The 26,436-nt window shown below is 53.4% G+C and overlaps 12 protein-coding genes across 12 annotated transcripts; 8 read left to right on the top strand and 4 right to left on the bottom strand.

Moving 5' to 3' along the window:
• Window positions 1-1,029: 1,029 nt before the first annotated feature.
• AB675_7407 (Endothelin-converting enzyme 1) lies at window positions 1,030-3,381 on the top strand (the record flags this gene model as incomplete). Its single annotated transcript, XM_018147773.1, has 3 exons — window positions 1,030-2,000; window positions 2,075-2,537; window positions 2,587-3,381. The coding sequence occupies 3 exons, from the start codon at window positions 1,030-1,032 to the stop codon at window positions 3,379-3,381; spliced, it is 2,229 nt and encodes a 742-aa protein (XP_017994497.1).
• An 805-nt stretch (window positions 3,382-4,186) lies between these two features.
• Window positions 4,187-5,233, top strand: AB675_7406 (uncharacterized protein; the record flags this gene model as incomplete). Its single annotated transcript, XM_018147772.1, has 1 exon — window positions 4,187-5,233. One exon carries the CDS (start codon window positions 4,187-4,189, stop codon window positions 5,231-5,233), a length of 1,047 nt encoding a protein of 348 aa, XP_017994510.1.
• A 3,466-nt stretch (window positions 5,234-8,699) lies between these two features.
• On the top strand, window positions 8,700-11,075 carry AB675_7404 (Glutamate carboxypeptidase 2; the record flags this gene model as incomplete). The annotated part of the gene is made up of 5 exons (XM_018147771.1): window positions 8,700-8,917; window positions 8,985-9,076; window positions 9,126-9,415; window positions 9,468-9,655; window positions 9,704-11,075. 5 exons carry the CDS (start codon window positions 8,700-8,702, stop codon window positions 11,073-11,075), a joined length of 2,160 nt encoding a protein of 719 aa, XP_017994501.1.
• A 626-nt stretch (window positions 11,076-11,701) lies between these two features.
• AB675_7403 (uncharacterized protein) lies at window positions 11,702-13,416 on the top strand (the record flags this gene model as incomplete). The annotated part of the gene is made up of 4 exons (XM_018147770.1): window positions 11,702-12,140; window positions 12,203-12,498; window positions 12,570-12,694; window positions 12,744-13,416. 4 exons carry the CDS (start codon window positions 11,702-11,704, stop codon window positions 13,414-13,416), a joined length of 1,533 nt encoding a protein of 510 aa, XP_017994514.1.
• A 369-nt stretch (window positions 13,417-13,785) lies between these two features.
• On the bottom strand, window positions 13,786-14,673 carry AB675_7402 (putative oxido; the record flags this gene model as incomplete). Its single annotated transcript, XM_018147769.1, has 2 exons — window positions 13,786-13,979; window positions 14,040-14,673. 2 exons carry the CDS (start codon window positions 14,671-14,673, stop codon window positions 13,786-13,788), a joined length of 828 nt encoding a protein of 275 aa, XP_017994492.1.
• A 1,051-nt stretch (window positions 14,674-15,724) lies between these two features.
• On the top strand, window positions 15,725-16,201 carry AB675_7401 (uncharacterized protein; the record flags this gene model as incomplete). The annotated part of the gene is made up of 1 exon (XM_018147768.1): window positions 15,725-16,201. One exon carries the CDS (start codon window positions 15,725-15,727, stop codon window positions 16,199-16,201), a length of 477 nt encoding a protein of 158 aa, XP_017994506.1.
• Window positions 16,202-16,292: 91 nt separating this feature from the next.
• AB675_7400 (uncharacterized protein) lies at window positions 16,293-16,913 on the bottom strand (the record flags this gene model as incomplete). The annotated part of the gene is made up of 1 exon (XM_018147767.1): window positions 16,293-16,913. The coding sequence occupies one exon, from the start codon at window positions 16,911-16,913 to the stop codon at window positions 16,293-16,295; it is 621 nt and encodes a 206-aa protein (XP_017994493.1).
• Window positions 16,914-17,179: 266 nt separating this feature from the next.
• On the top strand, window positions 17,180-18,017 carry AB675_7399 (Diacetyl [(S)-acetoin forming]; the record flags this gene model as incomplete). The annotated part of the gene is made up of 2 exons (XM_018147764.1): window positions 17,180-17,662; window positions 17,712-18,017. 2 exons carry the CDS (start codon window positions 17,180-17,182, stop codon window positions 18,015-18,017), a joined length of 789 nt encoding a protein of 262 aa, XP_017994504.1.
• Window positions 18,018-18,175: 158 nt separating this feature from the next.
• On the bottom strand, window positions 18,176-20,178 carry AB675_7398 (putative sterigmatocystin biosynthesis monooxygenase stcW; the record flags this gene model as incomplete). The annotated part of the gene is made up of 4 exons (XM_018147763.1): window positions 18,176-19,254; window positions 19,290-19,723; window positions 19,776-19,826; window positions 19,880-20,178. 4 exons carry the CDS (start codon window positions 20,176-20,178, stop codon window positions 18,176-18,178), a joined length of 1,863 nt encoding a protein of 620 aa, XP_017994515.1.
• Window positions 20,179-20,665: 487 nt separating this feature from the next.
• On the top strand, window positions 20,666-21,100 carry AB675_7397 (uncharacterized protein; the record flags this gene model as incomplete). The annotated part of the gene is made up of 1 exon (XM_018147762.1): window positions 20,666-21,100. The coding sequence occupies one exon, from the start codon at window positions 20,666-20,668 to the stop codon at window positions 21,098-21,100; it is 435 nt and encodes a 144-aa protein (XP_017994494.1).
• Window positions 21,101-22,078: 978 nt separating this feature from the next.
• Window positions 22,079-24,721, top strand: AB675_7396 (uncharacterized protein; the record flags this gene model as incomplete). The annotated part of the gene is made up of 4 exons (XM_018147761.1): window positions 22,079-23,301; window positions 23,362-23,844; window positions 23,896-24,134; window positions 24,438-24,721. The coding sequence occupies 4 exons, from the start codon at window positions 22,079-22,081 to the stop codon at window positions 24,719-24,721; spliced, it is 2,229 nt and encodes a 742-aa protein (XP_017994508.1).
• Window positions 24,722-24,932: 211 nt separating this feature from the next.
• On the bottom strand, window positions 24,933-25,748 carry AB675_7395 (Pyridoxal 4-dehydrogenase; the record flags this gene model as incomplete). Its single annotated transcript, XM_018147760.1, has 1 exon — window positions 24,933-25,748. One exon carries the CDS (start codon window positions 25,746-25,748, stop codon window positions 24,933-24,935), a length of 816 nt encoding a protein of 271 aa, XP_017994518.1.
• Between the last annotated feature and the right edge of the window lie 688 nt (window positions 25,749-26,436).

The raw sequence follows: 26,436 nt of genomic DNA, 5'->3' as shown, positions 1-26,436 counted from the left end.
GTACCTGATATATCACGGGTTAGGTAGGCCTTGTGCAACGATTATACGGGAAGAAGGAGTAGAGCATCATCGATGTACTGAACAAAGCGTGGCTTATGGTGGTCCTTCGAGTCTAGTTTGTGGGGTGATCTTGCTTGACAGCAACAGCTGGGACGTCCTTCTCGTACGAGTAGGGGCGAATAACAACACGACTCGGAGCGGCGGTCAGTAACTACCATTGTATGTGAGCTATAAGGCAAGCAGATATTTGCAGACTGACTGTCGTCGAGTGGAAGGCGTGTGAGGCAGTGTGTGAGTGGAGTTGCGAGGACTGCAGAGCTCGAGATGGACAAGACGTACGGCAGGAGAGCCTGCCTGGTTGTGAATTTGAGCAAATCCTGCATGACCGTTCTTGCTGATTCTACCCGTTGTGTTCTACTACGCTGTTCCAAGATCAGTGTCGGTGAGCAAGCTGGTACTTTGTACTTGAGAATTTCGTGCATCAGTCGTAGGATGACTTAGCGGTGCGAACGGCGAGCTGTGGCTTCAAAGCACGTGCATACTTCTGACAGCACTTGCTAGACGCGGAGCATCATGATGGCGAGAGCGCAGACAGAAGGGGTTCAAGACAGCAAGAGCAAGGATGATCTCCACGCTGAAGACAGCCTGAGCAATATACATGTACTGGGCGATATGGTTTCTGCTGCTGGCGACGCGACTGGTCAGAATGTGAGCACAGCGACGAGGCAGGCACAAATGCTGCATACAGAGCGCTGCGCCTTCAAACGCGGCACACCCAATCCGCAACAAGCCACGCCTCATGTATCTTGATGTAGGTGAGAGCAAGGACGACCCAGAGGCAAGCAGGAGGCATCCTTGCGGAGTTTGACGGTCATAACTTCCGTCGCCATCTCGGCCCCAGATTGCGCTTGCCTATTTTTAGGCTAGCATGTCTCAGTCCAGTCAACACGTCAGCCTCCTCTTTGACATCCAGCCTTCTTCCATCCTAATTCATTGCATTCACATTCGTTGTTTCATAGTGCATTAATCATGGAGAAAGAGAAGGAGCAGCTTCTCGTCGGCGAGGAGGTCGCCACCCGACCTCAACCCAGAGCTGTGCGCAGGCGCGCAGCTATTTGGGCGTTAGGGGCGACGGCACTGTTGATGCTGTTCTTGCACGGAACCATTAAACGTGCTGCACTTGGGTGCTTCCAACACCGCAAAATCAACGGCGGCATTCTATCGAGCCAGGGACTGATGGAAGCCGAGTCAGCGGAAGTTTGCACCACACCAGCTTGCGTACATGCTGCTTCCGAATTACTGTATAATTTGTCGCCTGAATACAAGGACCTGGATGCTTGCACGAATTTCGAGGAGCTGGTCTGTGGTGGCTGGAAAGAGCGGCATGATCTGCGACCCGATCAAGGAGACGCGTTCACTGGCACTATCATGTCCGAAAACTCCCAGCTATTGCTTCGACATATTCTGGAGGCGTCATACCCTAAGGATTCAAGCCATTCGGAGTTCTCGCCCGTGAGGCTGCTTGCGACTGAAGCTTCCGCTGATGAGGACAACTTCAAGAAATTGCAAGACGGCTACAATGCTTGTCTTGATGAGGCTACCATCAAGGAAGCTGGTACTAAGCCGCTCGAGGAGATCTTGAGCAAGATCAGGGAGCTGTACAAGGTTGACGAGCCATGCCCTAGTGGCGAGGACATCGCGAAAACTGTGCTCTACCTGTCGGAGCTTGGTGTCACTGCACTTGTGACCGCCGGCACTGGAGCGGACGACAAGGATCCCGACAAAGTTGTCGTCTCTGTGTCGGCGCCCTGGAGGATCGGCTTGCCGTCGAAGGAGCGCTACGAGGACGATGACTTACTCAACGGCTACGAGGGAACGATTGGCAGAATCTTTCAACACATGCATCTTACCAACCAGCCCATCCCGCGCAAAGTCATCCAGCTGGAGCAAAAGCTTGCTGCTGCTTGCCCGGATCAAGAAGACATGTTCGATGTGACCAAGTACTACAATCCGATGTCGCTAAAGGATACCGAGCTCTCACGCCGAAGCTTCATATCTCCAAGATCATCAATAGCCAGCTACCCAAGGACACCTCGGCTGACAATGTCATCAACATGACCCCGGACTACCTCAAGAAGCTGGCTGGGATTCTGGAAGAGACCGACCGGGATGTACTACTAGGATATTTCTACTGGAAGACCATTCAGGCTTATGGTCCTTACATCGAGGCCGACGTTCTGAAGCCTCTCAAGGAGTGGAACAATTTCCTAGCAGGCAAAGACAAGGATGCAGAGGAGGACCGATGGCGAACTTGCGTTGATCACGTTGACGGCGGCTTGGGCTGGATCCTGTCGCGCTTCTTCATCGAGAAGGCTTTCTCTGAAAAAGCCAAGAACTTTGGTGACCAGATTGTGTCGGACATCAAGACGGAGTTCATCGAGAAGCTCAAGAAGACTGAGTGGATGGAGAAGGAAGTGCAGGATCTTGGCATTGACAAGGTGCACAATATTGTACAGAAGATCGGCTACCCAACGAAGGTATGGCAAATCTTCCAAACCCCGTGGGCCGTCAACTGATAATCTGCAGAGCCCGGACATCATGAACCCGACAAAGCTAGCTAAGTACTATTCGGACGTCTCAGTCTCTCCCAAGACCTTCTTTGCCAACGCCGTCACCATGGCCCGCTCCGAGATCACCAAATCCTGGGCAGCGTACGGCAAGCCAGTTGATCGCAACGAATGGGGCATGACAGTCCCTACCGTCAACGCATACTACAACCCACCGGGCAACGAGATTGTCTTCCCTGCCGGCATCATGCAATTCCCTGTCTTCGACGTCAATGTTCCCGAGTACCTTTCCTACGGCGCCTTCGGCTCCGTTTCAGGCCACGAACTCTCTCACGCTTTCGATAGCACTGGCCGCCACTACGACCAGACTGGCAACTACACCGACTGGTGGACCGAGCACACTGTGCGCGAATTCGAGAAGCGAGCGGATTGCTTCGTCGAGCAGTACCACAACTACACGATCGACGGCCCCGACGGCAAACCACTCCACGTCAACGGCAAATTGACCTTAGGCGAGAACATCGCCGATGCAGGTGGCGTCTCAGCAGCGTTCAGCGCATGGAAGAAGCGCGCGGCCGAGAAGAAGAATCAGAACTTGCCTGGTTTGGAGCATTTCACGCAAGAGCAGCTGTTCTTTGTAAACTATGCGAATTGGTGGTGTGGTGCGAGCAGGAAGGAGACGGCTGTGAATAGGATTTACACGGACCCGCATGCGCCCAAGTGGGCGCGCGTGTTGGGCACGATGGCGAATTCGAGGGAGTTCAAGGAGGCTTTCAGCTGTAAGGTGAAGGAGCCGGTTTGTGAGCTGTGGTGAAAGTTGAGATTGGCTGTTCCGAAGGTGACAAGACTTGGACAAAATTGCACATGAGCGGGATTGTGGTTATTCTTGTCAGGGACAGTACGGTACCTAAGGTATACTTCGTTGGACGGTATTGTTGATTCGAATGTTATTCCGACCCCAGATCGGGACCCCTTCTACAGGCATTTCACGCAGTATCGATTCATTCACAAGTGTGGCGGACGCAGCAGAAGCTGAGCAAAAGCAGTTGTTTTGTTACGCCGGATGACTAGCAACGTTCCTGTGGAAGTGCAAATATGAATGCGTGGGGTGGGGTGAAGGCGACCAATAAACCCGACTGCAAAGCGGCTGCCACAAGACCGGTTGGCCGCAAGACCGGATAACGACACCGCTCGATTTGATCACTTGCTTCGATGGCAGGCTCAGAGCACCATACTGCAGAGAAGGCGGGAAAGCAGGCACGTTGACAATACGAATCTGTCTCGATCCCGACTGATGCCCTTTCGAGCTAGTCCTCGTACGTGAGCACTAATGCAGCTTGCTACTGGCAGTCCTGGGCAGGTTCACAACCGAACGTCCATTTCGAAAGATCGTCAAAAGTATTGCACGGAAACTGCGTGTCCCAGGATCATGCTGGACTATGTTGGGAGCGCAAGACGCGTTGTTGTTGCCAGTCCACTCCAACACGCGTCGCCTCGAGTTTGTACACTGTTGTATTGTGCAGAGCAGTCCACTTGCCGTAGCAGAGTCGGCGTAACCCTAGAGGCTCACGAACTTCGCGCATGCGACGTGGCAACAGCTTGCTCGAGGACATGGAAGCATGCCGCCGTCACTCTTCAACAATCTCGCCTACTCGCTCTCCGAGACCGAGCTGCACCTCGTCACCCAGCGGCAGCGCTTCGCCGAGCTGCAAGCGCGATACGATGCTCTGACGACCATCAGCTGTTCTTCCTCATCAGCAGCCTCATTTGTGCCAGATGGGGCTAATGTGACCGAATGTCGCGTCTCGAGTGAAGCGAAAGCCGCGATGGGCGAGCCAGACACAGCCTTATCAACCATGACGGTCTTTGCTCGCCATGCTCAGCTGATAGACCTGGGTTCCACACTGTCCGAGAACATCAAAGCTGGCAAGAAGCGAATACGCGACGAACAGGAACTTCTGGCGCGGCACGAACACGCGCTGAGCCGTGTAATGCTGGCGCAGGAGCGCTTGGAGACGCACATCAGCAGGAATGCGGCTGAAGTGCGGATGCTGGAGAAACAGATGGAGGATCTGCAAGACGAGATTGTTGGCGCGGACGGGGATGTGCAGGGATTTAGGGTGCTTGCGCGGAAGATTTTGAGAAGGGCAGGGACGTATGCGTCGTCGAGTAGTGGTGGAAGGGCGAATATCGCCAGAGGGGAATGTAGGACTGGTGGGGCGGCAGCACCAGGCAACACGATCACGGGTGAGGCTATCGAGAATCTGCGGTCGAGCAGTGACCATTCGGAAGCTCGGGCTCGAAGGAGAGATCTCAGAGGACGTTTTTCGAGGCGGTCGTCGAGCGTGACTACGGTCGCAACTCACCTAACCATCAACTCGACTGATTCCGGCCGATCGACGACGCCGAGCTCGCCTGACCTGGTCACAGTCCAGATGTTGAGGGAGACTCGGCGTCCATTGCGGGTCGTGAAGAACTTCGAGTTGATTGTGCCACTGAAACGGTCCCTCACGACGGTCGAGACTTGTAATGATGGGAGTCGGGATGATGAAGGGAGGACCGGCAGACGACCAAACCAAAGAGCGGACGAGGGCATCAGCGCCGGGGTGAAGAGGTCGAGGTTTTTCAGACGGTGTGTCGCGAGAGAAAGCATTGAGCTGGACTGAGCATAGTGAGTTGACCCATCGAGTCGGACGTGTTCAAGTCCTTCTGACCATCGGTTTGCCACATGAAATGTCGTCGGTGACGAGAGCCTGGCGCAGGTCATTGCATGGCACTGACTATTCTCGGGGACATTAGCGGCACAAGTACGTAGCTGAATGGCAACCTGACAAAGTACGTTTTTCTTGATATCTACCATGTACGATACCTCATTGCACGACGTCGAAATCCCTGCTCACGCTCCAGAGGACTCGGCATCCCGTGCATAACATATGATACCCAAGCGTCAGCGGCAAGTCCTTGAGCGAAGATCCGTGCTGAATGAGCGCCCAGGACTGCGAACAACGCGCATTGATCTGAAACGTGACGAGTGCGGTCGAGAGGAAAACTTGGCGACGCGACATGATCATCCGGAATCGTTTGATGATGGTGGACCAACAGGCATGAAAGAATTCTTGAAGATGATGCACTGCCTCAGTGCCGAGAAAACAGGAGATAGAGGAGAAACAGCAGACGAGATTACTGGCTTGAAAAAAGAAGGGGTGAGCTGCGGGTCTCCGCTCAAGTCTCTTGGCGTCCTTGGCATATCACTGTCTGCGCGCCTCTTTTCCTCCTTTTGCTCACATTTCCCCTGCTAATCGTCAATCAAGCATTGCCAACGTTGAATATGCCCTTGTACAGTTCCGCTCGGCTGTCCATTTGCCAATGTCCGCACTCGCCAGATCAGACATGGATTGCCTTGGTCAATCTGCAGCAGATATCGTTGAGATATCATCCTCCTTTCCTTGTTTCTCCGTGTAGGTCGTGCTTTCTTCACTCGACAACTGTATCATTCTTGCCCGGTCTGTATCCGCCGGATTTCTTCGTTGCTTGTCTGTGGTTGCAGACGTCCCCTCACTGCCAGTGACTCGACTTGATCCGACGCGAATCGCGCTCGTTACGAACCTTACTTCTTTTTAATCACCTTACGACAGCAAGATGGTCAAGGTATGCCGCATGCATCTCCGAGGTTTGAGAGCTGTGTACTGACCAGATGAACAGTTTCAAGCCGCCATCGCGGCCTTCAGCGCCCTCATCTCCTCCACAGTCGCCGTCACGCCTATGGCCGTCCGCGGTGCCGACTTCGTGAACAGTGTCGATGGCAGTCGGTTCCAGATCATTGGTGTTGCGTAAGCATCCATCAACGTCCGAATAAAGGTGACACTCCTGACGGTGAAAATAGATACCAGCCAGGTGGCTCAGGTGGCTACAATGGCAATGGCGAAGACTCCCTATCAGACGGCGAGGTTTGCCAGCGAGATGCTGTTATCCTTCAACGGTTGGGTGTCAACGCCATCCGTGTATACAACCTGGATCCCGAGGCCGACCATACTGAGTGTGCTTCGATCTTCAACGCCGCCGGTATCTACATGATCCTCGATGTCAACTCGCCTCTGCCCAACGAGTCTCTGAATCGAGCGGAGCCCTGGACAACATACAACGACATCTACCTTGCCCGAACTTTCAAGGTCGTTTCAGCATTCATGAACTTCCCCAACACTCTTGCTTTCTTCTCTGGCAACGAGGTTATCAACGAGGATTCTCACCCTGACGCACCTCGCTACATGCGTGCCGTCACCCGCGACATCAAGGAGTACATCAAGGCGCACGCTCCACGAGAGATTCCTGTCGGTTACTCAGCTGCTGATGTTCGTCCTCTCCTGCTGGAACGTATGACTACATGTCCTGCGCTCTGTCCAATGATACCACCTCGTCGAAGATGGACTTCTTTGGCCTGAACTCATACGCCTGGTGCGGTGAGTCCAACGCGGAAGATGCCGAATATGATGTCTTGATCGAACAATTTGGCAACACAACTATCCCCATCTTCATGTCAGAGTACGGCTGCAACCAAGTCACTCCTCGTGTCTTCACTGAAGTTGGTGCTATCTATTCCACGCCCATGTCAGGCGTTTTCTCTGGCGGCGTGGTCTACGAATACAGCCAGGAGCCCAACAACTACGGCCTGGTCGAGATCAGCGATAATGGTGACGTTGAGCTGTTTGTCGACTATGAGAACTTCCTCGATCAGCTCAACCAACTCGATGTGGCAGCTCTCACCGCCGCTAATGGAACTGCTACGGGCCGTGTTGCCCCCGAATGTTCGTTGGACATGATCTCAGGCTCCAACTTCACCCAGAGTTTCGCGATCCCGGAGCAGCTCTCAGAAATTGCCGACCTGATCAGGAACGGTGTGGACGGAACCTATCCCACTGGCGTCAACACTGTCACCGAGACTGCCGTTGGCCACAGCGTTGTCGACAAGGATGGCAACCCTGTCACAAACCTCCAATTGAACATCCTTGCTGAGGACGCGAGCAATGCTCCTGGCGGTCAACCACTTACCACCGGAAACCGTGTCGATATCGGCGATGCGGATGAGGGAACTGGCAGTGGAGGCAACGGCACAAACAGCACCAGTGGCGGTGCTCAGGAGGACGCCGCTGGACGCGTTGGAAGTGCTCAAGCTACAATCCTCAGCATCGGCGCTCTTGCTCTGGGCATGGCTTTCTTGTAAAGAAGTCAGAGCATTTGCAATGATTTCGACAGCATGGGTTTGGCGAGGGAAATGTTGAGATGCGGTACAGGTACTCCGGCCGTAATCAAAGGAATTGTATGTAAGTAGACAGGTGTTACGGCATTACTTGAATCAAAGACAACTTCATAGCCTCCACCATTCTCGAAACTCGCAAAGTGAGGTTTGCCCTTGGTGTAATCGTCTGATTCTGAATGCGTTGACACGCGTTGACACAGCTTATACGTCGCGATACCTGACCTATCGCTTCGCCGCAGGTACATGGCACACGGGCGTCAACAGTCGTATTCGCAAGATCCAGTCGCATGATCGTATCTCAGAGCAGCAAATGGGACGCCTCGAACTCGGACTTCTAGAACACTTGGAAGCTCTGTTGCATTACCAAGAAACACTCACCTACATGCCTTCCTGAGCTAGCTAGGACCACTTCCTCCATGCTGTCAGTAAGCCTGCCCGAGATGCTTCTAAAGACCGAATTACAGAGCTGTTATCCCGCGCTTTCGCAACCCCGCTGCCTTGGACATCACGCTATCCCGCCCGCCAAGAGCTCTGAACGTCACGCAACTGCTTCGATTGGTGATCAACACTATCATTGATGCAACCTCATCGCGCGGTGCCTGTGTGCCTGGTACCAAAGCTGCAGCTCATTGCAGCAAACCCGCAGCATGAGCTCGGCCATGTGCCTGCGCTCCTGCCTGGTCCAGCTTGAAGTTGGGAGATCCCCACCGTACGGCATCATTAGCTTTCTGATGCTACAGCTCATGCGCAAGTTTCGCCCGAGGCCTGGGAATGGCCTGCCTGGCGCACAGACGTTTAAAACATGACGCATCGCTCGCGTGGGGATTGCGCAAGATGTCGCTCGTGTCTCTTCAGCGTGCTCCTAAGGTCTGTCCAGCATGAGGGTAACTTCCTGTCTCCTGGCCCAGGCGGCCTTGACATATGCGTGCCAGCATGAAATCCACAACCATGAAGCTTTCTTTGGACTGAACGAGCGGCTCACAAAGCGCCAGGAACCGGTGAACTTCCCACCAGCTCTTGACCCCAATGAGGCTATTCTGCTCGGTGCAATCGAGTCGACTGATCTTGATGAGTGGTCGAATTACTACGCTCACCAGTATGTTCAGCGCGTGATTCGACTACGAGCCTACCCTCCAGGCGGACTTCATCTCACGGGTGACTAGATACCATATCGCGGGCACGGCAGAGAGCGTTGCGCAATGGACAGCTGACAGATGGGCCGAGAATGGATTTACCTCTCGCCTTGACGAGTATGGTGAGTGAACAAGCTCATCCTGTCAGAATGCCGCTGACCGGCACACAAGAGGTGTTCCTCAACTATCCGATTTCGAAGTCTGTGACCCTGACCTACCCTAACGGGACGACGTATGTCCCGTCTTTGAAGGAGGACGCCCTTCCTGATGACGATGTGACTGAATATCCGAACTCGATTCCTACATTCCACGGATACTCGTTCAGCGGCGATGCGGAGGGCGAACTCGTGTATGTTGGTCGAGGCCAAGAGGTAGACTTTGACCGCCTCATCGAGCTTGGTGTTGAATTGGAGGGCAAGATCGCGTTAGCCAGATATGGCGGACCTTTCAGAGGACTGAAGGTAAGGACCGGCGCACACTGTGCTGGATAGGATCTGCTGACATAGGAGACAGGTCAAGAACTCCCAAGCTCATGGTATGGCCGGAGTCCTCATCTACACAGACGTCAGAGACGACGGAAATGTGTCGACGGCGAACGGTCTGCTTGCATATCCAGATGGTCCAGCACGAAACCCGACAGCAGTGCAGAAAGGATCGGTTCTGTATTTATCCACATACCCCGGTGATCCAACAACTCCTGGGTAGGTCATCCCTCACGCATGGAAAGTCTCTACTGCTGACACACCAAGCTACCCTTCGAAGAAAGACAGCCCTCGCACCGGTACCGAGCTGGTGACTCCTCGCATCCCCTCCATTCCGATCTCATGGCAAGATGCACAGCCACTTCTGGAAGCGTTGAGCGGGAACGGTCCCAGTGGCGAGGAGATCAACCGCACGAACTGGATTGGTGCTGCGGATGTGGAGTACTCCTCTGGTCCTGCACCCGGTGTCACCGTCTCCATGAGCAACCTAATGAAGGAGAACATCACAACCATCTGGAACACGATCGGCATCATCAACGGTACCAACCCAGACGAAGTCGTCATCGTCGGCAACCACCGCGATGCCTGGATGATTGGAGGTGCAGCGGACCCGAACTCAGGCTCTGCGTGCTTTGTCGAGATGACCAAAGCCTTCAACGCCCTCCTAGCCACAGGCTGGAAGCCCAAGCGCACGATCGTACTCGCCTCATGGGACGCAGAAGAATACGGCATCGTCGGCAGCACCGAATGGGTCGAAGAATACGTCCCCTGGATCCGCCAATCCAACGTCGCCTACATCAACCTCGACACCGCCGTCTCCGGCCCCGTTCCTGACATTTCCGCCACACCCGACCTGCACGCCATCGGCCTCGAAGTCATGAAGAAGATCGTCTACCCTTACCAGAACCTGACCAACGTCACCATGTACGACGTATACACCGAAACGAGCGAATCCGGCATCCCCGGCGTTCTGGGCTCGGGAAGCGACTACACCGCCTTCCTGCACGGCAACGGCATTTCCTCGATCGACATCGGCTCCAACCCCGGGCCCGATTCCCCGGTGTACCACTACCACTCCAACTACGACACCTACCACTGGATGTCCACCTACGGCGACCCAGGCTACGTCACCCACAAGGCCATCGCGCAGTATACAACTTTGTTGGTGTACTACTTCGCCAACGAGGAGATTCTACCCCTCGACCCAGTAAACTACGGCGTCGAAATGACGAAATACCTCGAAGAGCTGCAGTTCACCATCGAAGACGCCGCCGCCGTCAACTCCTCCGCGTCCGAAATCGATCTTGACCCACTGATCTCCGCGATCGAGACCTTCAACGCTTCCGCTGCTGCCTTTGCCGAGTTAGCGAACAGCGAGGATATTGACAGCGATACAGTAGCGCTGTTGAACACGAAATTGAAGGACTACCAGCGCGGCTTCGCCAGCAACGGGGGGATGCCAAGAAGAGAGTTCTTCAAGCATGTGGTCTTCACGCCGGGGCTGGATACGGGGTATGCGCCGGTAACGTGGCCGGGGGTGACGGAGGCGGTTGTTGCGGGGAACTGGACGGAAGCGCAGAGTGAGGTTGCGCGAGCAGCTGGAGCGGTAGAGGTGGCTGCCGGCATCATCAAACCGTAGGCATGGACATTCGATGGAGCAGAATAGGGCCGCTCGTGGTCAGTTGGCACGACCGCGATCTGGAAGAAAGGCCAAGGACGGAGACAGCATACCGTATACATAGACACTAGTGCTTAATGCCATAATTGGAACAGCTAGCTCTCCGCCACAAAGGGCGCATGCGATTACTCGTCCAACGCTGTTGCGCTGCTAGCATAAATTCGAATGTCGCTATGGGTCGTCCTTTCGTTCGACCGCTGAAGTGCAAATTCTGGAAAGTAGTGATCCGCAAAAGACTCGTGTATTTGGCCAAGGTGCAGGCGTAGCTATGAAGGCTCGCTTTTGCTGTATCGAGATCGTAAAGGGCTGAAGCTCTCCTGTGGCCGAACCTGTCATTCATTCTATTACCGCTGTTTCGCAACGGATGTTCTTCGGACCAAGAACGCTCAGCGTGGAAAATCGACCGAAACCTTGACGTCGTTGTTCTCCCAGAGCTGTTAGGTAAGCCATTCTTCACTATTTACTCGGTGGCCTTTGCTACCGGGAGCCGGTTTTGCTTCCAATGCGCAGCAGACCGCGAGGCAAAACAGATTTAATGCCCATGAAGGAGGCGAAGAGCTTATAAAGCTTCGTTCGTACGGATGACGATGGCAGCCGTCCAGCTACCTTCCTTCGAGAAGGTCAATATGCTGGGCACCTTCCAGCAGAGTCGTCACCATGCTGCTGCAACTACCTATGTAGACCGCCGAGAACAGCATCTCGACGGTGTTCGAGCGCTGTCACCCTACGTCTATCATCGCGCGTACGCTATGGATTCACCGGCATCGCGTCCTCCACAGGACCTGACTTTCGTGTCCATGACTGGTCCTACATTGAATGAAAGCAGCGCCAAAGCCATGCGCGCCCACACTACACGAGCTAACTTCAGGAAACGGCGGCACAGATTGGTGCAAGAATATCTTGATCAGAAAGCAAAGTCCGCTCCGCCGGGGACCGGGATGGCCACGCCAACCACACCAGATACGAGGCCTCCACAGGTATTGAGCGGGATTATGTTGAAGGATGATGCGTCACTGATCAATTATCGTACGTCCGAATCTATGGTACTGACTAGACCCAGACTTCACTGACATGAACGTTCTTATCAGTGACCCATGAGATGGAAAAGCTCTACCCGGCAACAGGCAGAGTGGGGGGAGATCAGAGCTCATCTAGGATGCATTCTCACTGGGTCTCACTTCTTTCCGATCCAGCAATGCGCAACGTATCATTATACTTTGCGACACAGGTATACATGGAGCGTTTGCGGCTTCATACAGAGCAGTTTCTGGTTTCTGCTGCGAAAGGGACCGCCTTACAGTCTCTTGGGGATCGGCTCAATGGCTTTTCCGGCGAGTGTCCAGACAGCCTTATAGCTGCCATTCTCACTCTCACTGTCCTCGATGTACGTTGCCAGTACCGTTCCTCTCATAATGCCGATCCAAGCTTTGCTGACACTGATACGCTCACGCGTAGCAAGTCTTAGGAAACATATCAGGCTGGCAAATCCACTTGTCTGGCCTCATCCAAATAGTCGCAGCCCGCTCACAGGACGCGACGCAGTCCGCTACCGTGTCATGGACTGACGATGTGATAGCACGGTCAGTCAGCGCTCTCGCTGCAGACGTAGATGACTGACAGACTCCACAGCGCGGTAATGCAAGGTCTCCTTCTCTTCGATCGACACGATCCTTCACTTATGCCCTGGGTTGAGAGCACTGGTGTCTTCGACACGTGCTTCTCAGCTCCCGGTAAAGAAGCAGCCTACCTCATTCTCCTCGTTGCAAGACGATTGAACGCGGCTCAATCCGGCTGCGTTCGCACCGGCACTCATTTCACTGCCGACATACCTCAGCCTGAGTCAATGATGGAGGCTCTCAACGAGGCAATTGATTTGAGCCGCAAGGGTTACAGTCGAGAGGCATACTTGACAGCCTTGGCTCTATCGATGAAGCTCTCACTCGCTGCAATGCTACCGACTGACCCAGCAGCGGACGATAGCACCGTCACTGCAGTGTCGCAGCTGCTAGACGCTGTACAAGCTTATGAAGTCGACTGTCCTTTCGCCGGGCTGATTCTCTGTTCCTCCCTTGGTCTGCGACTTTGGCAGTCGATCATGGGCGCGATCTCAGCCTCCGAACCTACGACAAAGCAGACGTTCGTCAGGAGACTCGGCCCGATCTGCGATGCCATGGGTATTCAATCTTGGGAGGATGCAACCAGTGTACTACAGAAACTGTTCTGGGTTCCTTCTATTTTGGATGCAGCAGGCCACAGGGTGTATCTCGAAGTGCGGCAAGCTTCCAGCGGGAGTGGTACATGATATATATCGAGAGCGTGGCACATCAAAAAACGCCGCATCTCGCGTGCTGCAAACACTGCCACGTGTATTGTACGGCGAGGCAGCAGCCACATTCGAGAGCTGCCTCACGCTCTTTGCACGAAGCGCACACCATGACTGCAAGCGTATGGTTCGTTCGTCCTGACCTGCATCAATTTATAGCACGGCAGCCCAAATCATATTCAGCGACACCGCTCAGTCCACACCTCGAAAGAAGCAGTAAACGAGCTCTTTCCGAGCGAAGACACACAAATCAACCCGGACAATGACTGGACAAATCATGAACTTGGACTGTGAGTACTATTGACTCCAGGAGATGCAGATTATCAGTGTCCCTCCTTCGATGACGCCTCACACCCATTGCTTGTTATTCCCAAAGTGCGAAACAAACGAGCCACCGTCACCATTCGCAGCGCTAGCCTTGTGGAACACGCCGAGTACCATCCGCACAGACTCCTCTGGTGAAATGGGTCCCTTGAAGTCAGGCGACGTCTTCGCCATCTTGGCGCCGAATTCCGCAACGGTCTTCAGCTCCTTTTCCGATACTACACACGACAAAGTTAGCGCTGCGTCCATCAGGGACAATGAAGGCGTCAAAGACTCACATTTGTCCGTATCCAGAAACCCATTCCCAGTATCAACCACACCAGGACTAATGCTTATGAGCATCACACCCTCCTTCGCATACTCAGCATTCAGCTTAGCGAGAGCAACGTTCATTGCTGCTTTACCAACCGCGTACGGTCCAGCAAAGTGCAGGTGAACGTTGTTAATGAGATCAAGGTCACCATGCCCGGAGGAGATGAACAATCCCTTCTTCTCCTTGCCCTTGAGCAGCAGCGGCATGAAGACGTTGAAGAGGTTGATATTGCCGATGACATTGGTCTTGAAGTCAGCGGCGAGCTCCTCTTCCATGACTTTGTGGTCTTGACCTAGCTCGCCGAGACCGACGAATGCGCTTGTCAATGCGAGACGACCACCGTTGGCGATCAAGTAATCGATGGCGCCGTTGGTGATTTTGGCGGTTGCGTCGCTTGCTTTCTTCAACGAGTCATAGTCATCCAGGTCGCCTTGGATTATGTGGATGTTGTCTCGGCCGATCTCTGAGGCGACTTTGGGTTGCACTGATTCGGGACTGCGGACTATGCCAATGACGGTGTTCTTTGGGTCGACGGAGAGCTGGCGGAGGAATTCGAAGCCGATGCCTTTTGAGGCTCCGTTGACGACGTAAGTAGCCATTTCTTTGGTTTGGTGGTGCGGACAAGAAGTCAGTGGACTTGTTGTGTGAGATGATGATGAACGCAGCTGTCTCTTGAAGATATATGCTCGTCTACGCTGGACCATGCAATAGCCTGCTGAGAGGCCAACGAATATATACGTATAATCGCAGGCACCAACGCCGAGCGATCGTGCAAGACATGCATTTCAAAGACTGAAGGCTAAGCAATGTGCTTACAAACAGTTGTCGAGGCCTTCGTCCGTGAGTTCGAGAGTTGCTCGGTCCTCCATTGCGTCGGTGGTAGCTTGCCTACCTACGTCGTAAGGGCGTTACTTTACGAGACCTTGCGAGTATACTTTAGTGGAGACTTTGTGGAGTCGTTAGCCAATATGCCAAGCATATTCAGAAACCAGATTGGGACAAGCCTGTTTGAATTGACATCGAGGAGCTTCATCGTCGCGCAAGAAAGCGGGAATGCGGCCACATCTATGATTCAAATTTGGAGCGCTCATGCAGGCACCAGATCTCATGCCCACCGGTTGCTTACATAAGTACGCACGGACAACTTGCTTGCGCCGCAAAAGGTCGTCCGGGGACTGCGGTCAACGGTCAATGGGATCCTCCTGTCGACAGTATCCAGGTCGGTAGACGACGAGGCCATGTCATCCGATGGACGTCAGGGAACAATTGAGTACATCTCGAAGCGCGTCATGGAGAAGCGGCCGACGATAACGGCAATGCTGAGGCACTGACACACGCGTACATTATGGAAAGCGATACAGTGCAGCCTGCGTTGGCAGACCTCGCACTTGCAGAGGCTGGAATCCGACGAGACTCATTCGACACCAAGTCAAGTGCAAGGACATGTATAGTCGATACCTGCATGTCATACAACTGCCAGGCCGCCGAGATTCCTTTCAATGTGGAGCTCAGCAGCCGTCTCTTGGCGATGCGGCTCCGACTGCGGCATGGCTTGCCGCATCTCCTGAATAAAAGCTGGTGCTGGTTCAGCTCACGTGTACCTACCGTTGGCCAACTTTCTGCTCTGTGTCATCGGCTTCGCCTGCACGTATGTCGGACAAATACACTTTCGAGAATTCATCTCATGGCCCAGCCCCATTCGCCGACCTGCTCTCCACATTTCTCCGTCATGCTGATGATCCAGCTTCCGCCAAGTATCTAGACATCTTCGCCGATGACGCGCAGCTGATGTTTGGCCCGGCACCAGCGGTAGGCAAGGAAGCTATTCGTATCGGACGTGAAGGTTCGTTCAATCCAGACACCGGGCCCATCATCGCCCAGCAACATCGATTGGGCAAAATTTTCTTTTCCCCGGGCGCCAATGCCGCAGGTGCTTCCGAGACACAGGAGGTTGTCGCCAATGGATCAGTCTCATACTGGCTCAAGTCGGGTCGACAAATCGATTGCACATGGGTCAGCTGGGTCACCTTCAAGGAGCAAGGCCAGGGTGGCTGGCGGGCAGTATACTATCAGGTCTACCTTAGCACCTCTGAACTTTTCGATGCAATCAAGGAGATGACGACTTGAGCCCCCAAACATGGGACACTAGTTCCATGAAGCTGGCCTCAATCACCGGGACGTCGCATTTCGCGGAATCCAAAACCGCATTCAGATATCACTATAAATTCCTGGCTATTGCCCGATCCTTCTCTGGCAGATCGAACGTGTCCACCACACTCTGCGAGAACGCTATCTTCCCAGCTTCAAAGCGGTAGAAACAGTGCTCATAGAAAGCCAGCTCCTTGCCGGGCTCTGGTTCGTACGTTATATTGGCCCGCACGGCCAGTTGGCCTTCGTCAAGCGCGTCAATGCTCCTTTCTAAAATCATCCAGGTGATCTCGAAGTGAAGCTTGGGAAGAAGTTGGCGGACCGACTTCACGTTCTCGATGGCGTCTGCTGGGGTCGATGGAGGAAAGCCGTTGAACACAAATCCGTCTTTGAGGAATGGGTCAAGGCTACCTGGCGGCATGTCTGAGTTGATGGTGTCGATGTACTGCAGGTATTTGGCCTTGATGTCCAATGCTGCGTCTCCTTCGTACCCAGTGTGGCCTTGGGGCTTGAAGCTCGATGCAAGGGAACTCATTGCACAGAAGCTGAGCCAGAGGAGAAGCGTGGTCTTCATCGGATTTGAGGTAAAATTCTGTTGCAGAGGCGGAAACTTGGTGGAATGCTCATGTACAAGGATAACAACAGAGGTGGACAGACTAGGTACTTTGCGTATATATCCTTTGCCGTACATGACTGACCTATATACACACAGAAAGCCGATCCCGTGGGAGACCAAGACTGTCACTCATTCTGCGGCGCACGTAGCCGCATTTCCGGAAGCACCAGGCCGCAGGATCTGAACGTACCTCATGATACCCGACACTACAGAACCGGATGTGTGGAGAGCTTGTGCCAGTAAGTCCAGGATGTTGTGCACGCAGTTATAGACTGGAGTACTTGACCACATTTTTGAGGTCCGATCGCCGACCATAGCGAACGACAGAGGGAACTGTCATCATGCCTGTCGCCATCGTCACCGGCGGTGCATCCGGAATCGGGCTAGCCATCGTCAAGCTGTTGGTGACAAAGTCCTATCAGGTAGTCATCGCCGACCGAAATGCGAAATTGGGGGAGCAAGAAGCTCGACAGCTCGGATCAGCCGATCAGGTTGTGTTCGTTGAGGTCAACATCAGCGACTGGACCAGCCAGACCCAGCTTTACGAGGAGACCAAAGCCACTTTCGGTCGCATCGATGTTGTCTTCGCGAATGCCGGATTCGGCGAACAAGCACCTTCACTGAATTCGATGCCTGTTGAGCTCGTCCAACCGGATACCAGCGTGATTGACGTTTGCTTCCGAGGGACGCTTTTCTCCATCTATCTAGCAATTCATTATATGCGCCAGAACAATGGAGAAGGCGGCAGGATCATCACCACTGGAGGTCAAGCTGGCATTTATGGGTTTCCGGTCATGCCTGTCTACTGCTCGACGAAAGCCGCTGTGAGTGAAGCGTCGTATGTAAGTCTGATATACTGACTGCAGCATACAGGTCCATACCATGTGTCGTTCGATAGCCCTCGATATGTCAAAGGAGAAGATTTACGTCAATAGCTTCTGCCCTGGCCTGACATTGACGCCTGTGACCAGGACCTTCCTTGAAGACCTGCCTCCCACCAAGGTGAGCCCGATGGAGAACCATATGAAGGCTGTCGAGCAGTTTCTCTCGACCGATGTGTTCGGCAAGATCATCGAGAGCGACGCAGGAGGACTATACAATCGTGAGCGGCCAGAACCGTGGTCGCCGGAGCATCAATCATGGGTGTATGTTCAAGAGGGTGTCGAGGTGCCACGATAAGTGTCACTCTACAGTTGGTGGAGAGGCGGCCGTATTGGTGGCTTGATACTAGACGGCAGACTTCAAATAGCAAACAGATGGTTGATATCGGCCGTTGAAGATGTCGAATGAAGACGTAAAGAGTATGTGCTTGTTCTATTTGCTCGAGAATGGCGTTTTCAAGACTCTATCACAATACCATTCGGAACCGCCGCTTCGATCCCGTTTGCAGCTTCCTTCGTAGTCCCATTAGTGACTCCAGTCTTATCCACTTCTTCAACGGCCTCGGAGAACTCCCATATCGGCAGGCGATTGCTATTATCTGCTCGGGCATAATACCAGGTCGAATCGGACCCGTCAATTTCAGCCAAATCGAAGCCGTTGCCCATGTAAGCAAATCGGTTGCCGTGGACATATGTAATGTCATAATCCTCGAAGCGAGGTACTTCGATCGACCGAAGTGAATGTGCTCTTGACCCAGGCCAAATAGCGGGCGTACCTTTCGCATCACCACCCTTAAACCACGACCGACAAGCTTCGCCCCAGACACCTCTTTCGAGATACTTGTCCGCGTGATTCTTGAAGTCTTGTGCTGCTTGCCACTTGGGCACGATCTCCTTTATAAAATCGGTCTGGAACTTCTGGATCACTTGCAGAAAGTAGTTGTTGGCATATTCGACGGTCTTGCTCGCGGACCCTTGCACGTAAGGGGCATAAGGTCCCATCGATACAAAGTAATTGGGGACGCCTGGAGTGGCTAGGCCCATATAGGTCGGCCGATCTGCCACGCCAATCTTTGGCGAGAGATTCTCGCCTCGCACATTCAGGGGAAATCGTGGTCGGAAGGTTGTAACGAACCCAGTAGCGCAGATGATGACATCCAGCTCGACATGCTCTCCGGTGTCACGTATCAAGCCGGTGGCGTCGGCGCATTTGATCCAGCCAGAAGCGAGCTTGACGTTGGGTTGCTGCAGAGCCTCAAGAAATCCTGTACCTGGCGTGGGCCGACGACAACCGACGGGAAAGTCGGTCGGAACCATAGCATCGATGATGTCTTGCCGTTGACCAAGGCGGTCCAGCATAGACTTGCGAGCCATCTCGTTGACCAATACCATTTCCGGCGAGCCCTTGATGTAAACCTTGAACAGGCCTGAAAGCTCTCGTTCGACCGATTTGACGTATTCCAGATAGTCTTCGGGATCGCTGGCGAAGCGCTTCTTCAATTCTTCCGTGTAGTTGAGGTCTTGTCCTTTGGGGTCTGCGAACTTAGTAGCCAAATGTGGTACGATCCACGTGGCGTGCGGTGAAACAACACCATTGACCCTACTTCTGGTACAATAGCTGCGACTGTCTGAATGGCAGAGCTTCCCAGTCCAATGACACCAATACGTTTGCCCTTCAAATCGATGCTTCTATCGTAGTTGCCCGTATGCGTTTTCTCTCCTTTGTATTCCTGAAAGCCTGCAATGTCAGGCCATGTCCAGTTGTTCAGGATGCCAGATCCCTTGATCAGGAAATCAGCCTCATCCGAGAAGATCTTGGAGGGGTCTTTGTTGGGCATGATCGTGAAGCGCCAGCGGCCTTTGTCCTCGAGCCAATCGCACGACAAGACTTCGTGCTGGTACTTGACGTACTGATCGAGCTCGTGCTCACGAGCAGTCTCCTGCAAATACCCACATATCTCAGGCTGGGTTGCGTAATACTTCTTCCAATTGGACTTCAAGTTCCTGGCGTGTTTGTAAGAATGGGTTAAACCCTCATGTCAGCATTTGATCTCACCATGAGTATTGATAGATCGAGATCGGCACGTCGCATGCACACCCCGGGTAACTGGAGACAACTGTCAGTTGCCTCTTGAGAGCAGGCAGGCATTCAGAACATACGTATTCTCATACCATGTCCCGCCGGCTGCAGGATTCTTCTCGTAGATCTGGAAGTCGATGTCCGGACAGCTCTTTGCCTTGTACGCAAAGTCGATCCCCGTCAGGCCAAAGCCGATGAAGACCACTTTCACGCGCCTTCTGACGCCCATTACCACGTCAGGGACCACATAGTCAGCACTCGCTGTGGCAGTGCTCCCGTTCCCCGTCTGAGCAGAGTCTGGCCGGTTGTCTGAGTCGTTGGAAGGCCTCGTCACCACCTTCGGTCCTTCAGCATTGGCATCGCTTTGCATCTCACTCATGTTCGCGTTTCTCAAATTGAATAAAGCACAGCCAATAGCGTTGGACCCGCAGGCTGGGTAGGTAGCGTGCTATGTCAAATTTGGACGTTTCTACTTGGAGCCCCTAATCGAGGACTCTTTAACGTTGGTAGGTCAGCTGTATCGATCTCGTCAGCGTGAGCGCAGCCATGAGACCGAGACCTTTCATTGTTCAGCATCCCAGGATGTCGGAACGGACCTCAGCCCGGGTCTGCAATGTCTCGAATAGACTGATCTCCGCGGTACCGTAGCATCAGCCTGAAAAGCAGCCCATACGGGCAGGTATTCCGCTTCGGTACCACACCGGATGCGGACTTCCGCATCCGAGTCAGGCAGTGGAGCGGCATGACAGAGTGCAGGAGTTCCTTGTCATGTACTTCATGTATTGCCTCTGCAGAATACTTGATGGCAAGGGGATGGCTGGACGGAGACCAGAGCCTAGATCCAGCTGAAGATATCACACGCCATCATGGCAACACGGGACCAATTGCTAGCTACAGCCTTGGAATTCGTGGAAAGAATTGATAAGGGCGAGTCGAAAAGTATCATCGATATTCGCGGTGAGAATTGTCAACACGAAGTCGGTCCCCCTTGCATGGGGGTGGCAGAGCCCATGTCAAATGAACAGTACAAATCCTGGTGGGAGGAGTTCGTCCCCAAGATATGGCCCAACGGGATGCGGTTCTACTTGGACTCGACACGCGCTCCCGTTATCGATGAGAGAAGCCGACACGTGGTCTTGTACTGCAAAAGTAGAGCATCGTCGTACAAGGGAGAATATGAGGGAAGATACATTATGAACCTCACCATCAGCGAAGACGGGAAAAAGGTGGACGACATCGTCGAATTTCTCGACAGCAAAACGGCATTGGATTATTCTGTGAAAGCCCTCCAGACAGCATAATCGGATCAGAGAGGTGGACATGGTTGTGACAGAAAGACACCACAACGCGCGGGTCTTGCGGGAACTTTGCCCGCACCGCAGGCCTTAGCAATTGGCATGCGGTCCGGCCTGCCCGTAAAGGCCTCAAAAGCGGCCTTGTATTCTAAAGTTGTTTGGCGTCTCCAATGCCAAGACATTCATCTCTGGCAGCGTGGAGGTGTGGAGACACCCTCCAGGGCATGTTAGTGTTGACATTGACGTTGCTTTCAATCCTAAAATGAAGACCTGCTTCCTCTCGCTAGAAGTAGGCGTCTAGACGTCCATATGTCCTCGGCTTGTGTGTCAGTAGCTCAGGGAGAGCTGGTCGCATCGATCGCGCTGGTCAGGATCGAAGCTTGGCCACACACCTAGTCCCAAGCCCTCACAGGAAAACCCGCATTTAGGCTTCCACCTCGGATCCCGTCTTTGGAGAACAAACATGGGGTACCTCACGCCTGGACCCCTTCTTCGCCACAATGGCTTGAAGCACGAAAGAGGGTTGGAGGTAGCCTACACATCTGACGCCTCCTAGTCAGGCTTGATCTGGAATACCCTGGCCAAGTCGTATGTCGCAATTACCAATGTGTTTGTAGGCGATGCTTTTGACGCCGTGATTCATGTCGCACCGAAGCATGCCTGGCCGAATCTCTTCCCTTCTTGTCCGAGTCCTTATAGATTACAGAATCACTCATGAGTCAAACACAAGAATCTTTCGTCGATCTCACTCACTCCGCGAAGAGGAAGCGTTTAAATCAAGCTTGTAATCACTGTCGAGTCGGAAAGCGGAGATGCGACGGTCTGAGACCTTCGTGTACCTCTTGCGCCAAAGCGCCTGTCCCAAGGGATTGCGCGTACGATGCCTCCGATAATGTCAGAGGGAAGCAGACAAAGTGCGTCCTCCTTTCTCCTTCTGAAGATCGTGGCGGATTGATCTATCTGTTATACAGGCTTCTGGAACAGATGCAGCAGCGGATCGCGGAACTCGAACGTGCTGAAGAATCGCGGAAGAACACAAGTCCAGATAGTCGTGATACACCTGTCAACCCTACAGCACCAACGCTTTCCAATGGCTGCACTTCTGGTAATCAGACCTTCTCGGAACTGAATCAAAACATGCATCAAACTGCGGACACAGCTTCCCAACCACTCGACAGTCGACCTTTTGGAGGGCTATCATATGGAAATGCTATGTCGAGGCCAGTAGGCCCGGTACGCTTTGCGACCGACTCGGATCAGATCTTGTCACTTGCACAGAATCCGCGTCTCGTCACCAGTGCCCAGAACACCACTGCCATTAGCCACTCCTCCAGCACAGATGGGCCAGAGGATACTGCGCTGAAACACGCCGAAACATTACCGCCAAATGATGAGATCGGGGTTGTCGCACCACGCTTCGGATACTATGGTGATTCGAGTGCGTTGACGTTTATGAGCCAAGTGCGCAGCGTACTTGACCATGCCGAAAGCGGTGCAGGTAATCTTGAGAGCGAGCCATCAAGTCCCGCTGCGGCGCCTGTGGCTCCTACGTCGACAAACACACGGCCAAACAGGAACCTCGCGGGTTTCCAGCGAGCAGCCGACCTACAGTTGTATGCGTTGCCCAGCAGGGAGCACGCAGACGCTCTGCTCGAGGGTTACTGGGCATGGGTACACAATCTTCACCCCTATCTCGACCGGACGCACTTCTCGGAGAGATACGAAAGTATCTGGGGTGCTTCTAGGGCAGCCAACAGCGGAAGGGGGCCCGAGCATCATTCGTCGACATCTCAAGCGGCCAGAGATGCTGACCGAATGACCAAGGATGAACGTGGAGACAAGAAGACTTTCTACTGTACTCTGAATATCGTCTTTGCCCTTAGCTGTCAATTTGATCCTACTCTGGACCCTGCTGGATCTGGGATGAGCGACATTTTCTGGCAACGAGCGAAAACACTGATTGAGCAGGACTTTAACATTTTCAACAAAGGCAGTATACCTCTGATCCAGGCACTATTGCTATTCTCGGCGTATATGCAAAGCACGGAGCTTTCTGGGGGTTGCTGGCTCACCTGCAGCGCGGCAATAAGTGTCGCTCAGATTAACGGACTGCATGAGGTGCACTCCGGGGTCCCCCCAGGGTTCAAGTCGCAGAAAGAGCTTGATCTACGCAGGAGGGTGTGGGGCGGCTGTATCATGCTTGATCGGTAAGGATTTGTCGAGTATCTTCGAGAGAAGTCTTCCCATGTATCTGATGTCCCTGACAGATCACTATCCATGATATATGGCCGTCCTTCAATTATGACTTCCCGAACTTGGGTCGGTCATCATAACCGACTTCACAACCACGGCCTGAGTCCCAACCATAGCCCAATCAAGACGAGGAGCCCTGATGATTCTTTTGAGTACCCCGAGTTCTTCCACCACAATGTGCAGCTCCACAATATTCTAGGAGCCATCCTTGCCGAATTCTACGAGAGACCTCCAGACGAGGAGGAAGACCAGCCTCCGCCTCTTCGTAATGCCACAGGCTCGAAGAGAGATGCCTTCCATGCTACTGTCATGATTCGGCGGATCAATGATGGCGACTTCCAGTCCCTCTTACAGTTCGACACAGCCTTGCTACAATGGAAATCGCAGCTTCCTGCCCAGCTCAGATTCCCATTCGACAGCGAGATCGGCGATCCTCAGTCAAACAACGTAGTCGACACAGAAGTCGCGCATCGACAAGCCGCTGTCATGCATGCGCGGTAGGTCTAGGTCTAGTTCATGACCGATGAAGAAGCTGACACGATGCTTAGGTTCTGGCACATTCGCATTCTTCTTTTCCGGCCACTGTTGCTGCGAACTTTGGCCGACTTTCGCCGGCAGGCACGGCAGAGCGAGACCAACGATGAGCAGAAGTCGACTTTGCACGAAGGACTGTTGGTGCAATCGTCGGTTCTGTGCATTTCGGCTGCGCAGGAATTAAGCCGGCTGATTACAGAAAACCTGGAAAAAGAGACTGATCTGCTACCCGAATGGTGGCACGACATCTTCTGTAAGTGCATAAAGCTGTCATTTTTCGAGTATCTTGACTCATATTTCACAGATCTGTACACCTGTGCGACGGTAATTCTGGCTAGCCGTTCATGTCCTCCTTTGCAAGACAAGATTGGTGACAAGGCATTGCAGGCCTGCTGGACGCGATGTTTGTATGGACTGCGAGCGTACCAGGAGAAGAGCCGATCAGCTAGACGCTGCTGCAGGATTCTCGAGATGTTCGACCAACGAGATTCAGAGACTAGGCCAAGTGGTGAGAATCAATGAGGATCTGAAGTTTCGAGGACCTTGCTAACTCTAGTGACCAACGCAGCCTCCGTACCAATACCGACTGCCAACTACAACGCGGCTTCGAGCCTCAACGTAGTGGGACAGACTGATGCCTCAGACTTGGAGAATCTGGACTATCATGGCATGCCACACGCTTCTCTGCCCCCAGACGGACAAAACATGTGGGCTTTTGACGACTTCCATGACGTGCCCGCCCACTCAGTCGATGCGTACTTCACCAATTGGAGTCCCAACTCAACTAATATGGCCTTCCTCACAGCTATACCATTTGAATCTGGCCAACTCCCGCAATAGATGAGATGGGCAACACATGAGATGGGCAAAAGACGTGTGAAAGGCCGCAGTTCGAACCTCTCAGGGCCTTTATGTCTCTATCGGACACGACACGATACACTCGGTGCTCTTTGAGATCGAGAACAGCAGATATCAGATGACCTTGCCTGGTGGCATACCAGTGCTGCTCGACTATGTGATACCAACATGTACTTTACAAAAGTCAATCTACCTATGTCATGACCGCACCTCCAGTCACGTTGAACAGCTGCCCGGTGATCCACTCACTCTCAGGACTGGCAATGAAGCTGACCATATGGGCTACATCCGAGGGCAGACCCACTCGCTTGACAAACTGGCGATCCAGGATGGAGTTGAACACAGCTCGGGACCCTGCATTGGACCATGTACTCTCATTGAAGATCATAGCCGGGCAGACTGCGTTCACAGTCACGCCTGGACCTGCTTCGGTTGCAATGGCTCTCGTGAAGCCAGTGACGGCACTCTTGGCCGCTGTGTAGATTGACATGCCAGCAGAAGGAGAGAAGATGGCGGCAGTGGAAGTGTTGATAATTCGACCGTATCCAGCCCGCTGCATGTGTGGAAGTACTGCCTTGGTCAAGTGGAACGTGCTGGCCATGTTGACATCCATAATGCGTGTGTAGTCCCCAAAGGAGACGTCAGCTATGGGAATGAAAGGATAGATCCCTGCCAGATGCACAAGCACATCAACTTTGTTGTGAAAATTGACAACGTCCTTGACCAGTGCATGCACCGCGAGCTCGTCGGTCATGTCGGCGGCATGATGTGCGCTCTTCAGTCCACGTGAATTGAGCTCATCCGCCAGGGTTTTCAGCTTAACACCGTCAATATCGACGAGGATTACCGTCGCTCCTTGTTCCGCGAACAAAGTGGCTGTAGTCTTGCCGATACCCTGAGCAGCTCCAGTGACAAGCACGACATGGTCCGCGAACTTGTCGGGATATGTCTTGATTGCAGGTATGTTTGCTCCTGGCTGAATCCTGGGTGGGAGTCCGTCATCAGCCATGACACTTGGTGATGAAGTCTTTGCCAAGCGATGCGTGTGTCGCACGTGACTCGGGCAGATATAAGTCCGGCTGACACCAACAGTCGCAGATGACAATCTCAGCTTCTTCACGCCATGGGGAGGAATATTGAACCCCAGGAGACGCTCCCTACAGCTGGAGTATATACGACCGGCTGGATATCGTCCTACTAATGACACCATCGCCGCTGATACGGTGCGCGACGGTATTGCGATAGCTGTCTGGTAGTCGGTCAAGTACTTGGTCGTTACCTTCAAATACCGAGGTAGTGTTTGCAACTTCTGTCGCTGTCCATATCGCCTGGGATTCTTCGGACGAGCCGGGCTTTGAACTCCTTTGCCCGAACTAGCTGCATGCGCCTTGACCCATTTTCGGATGTAGACGCCAGCGGCTTCGTCGGGCCCGCAGTTATCCAGAAGACTTTGCCGTGCGGCTCATGTGCCCGCACAGCATGGGGAAACTGGACTCACACCCGCTTGTCAGAAATCAAGGCCTTACAGCCTCCAAGCAGAGTCTAGACCTCTAGAATTCGCTAGTCGACCCGGGGTGAGTACGGGGCCCCAGACTGAAGTCCACATACCATGCCGTACGGCTCACAGAACATGCGAGGGCCATGTGGAACAGGCATAAGTCAAATATATGAAGCCGACAATCTCGCAATGGTCTTCT

This window comes from Cyphellophora attinorum (genome assembly GCF_001299255.1).
Source record: "Cyphellophora attinorum strain CBS 131958 chromosome Unknown Contig57, whole genome shotgun sequence".
Lineage (NCBI taxonomy): Eukaryota > Fungi > Ascomycota > Eurotiomycetes > Chaetothyriales > Cyphellophoraceae > Cyphellophora > Cyphellophora attinorum.
The sequence above is the reverse complement of the archived record's forward strand: the minus strand, read 5'-3'. Positions and strand labels throughout refer to the sequence as shown.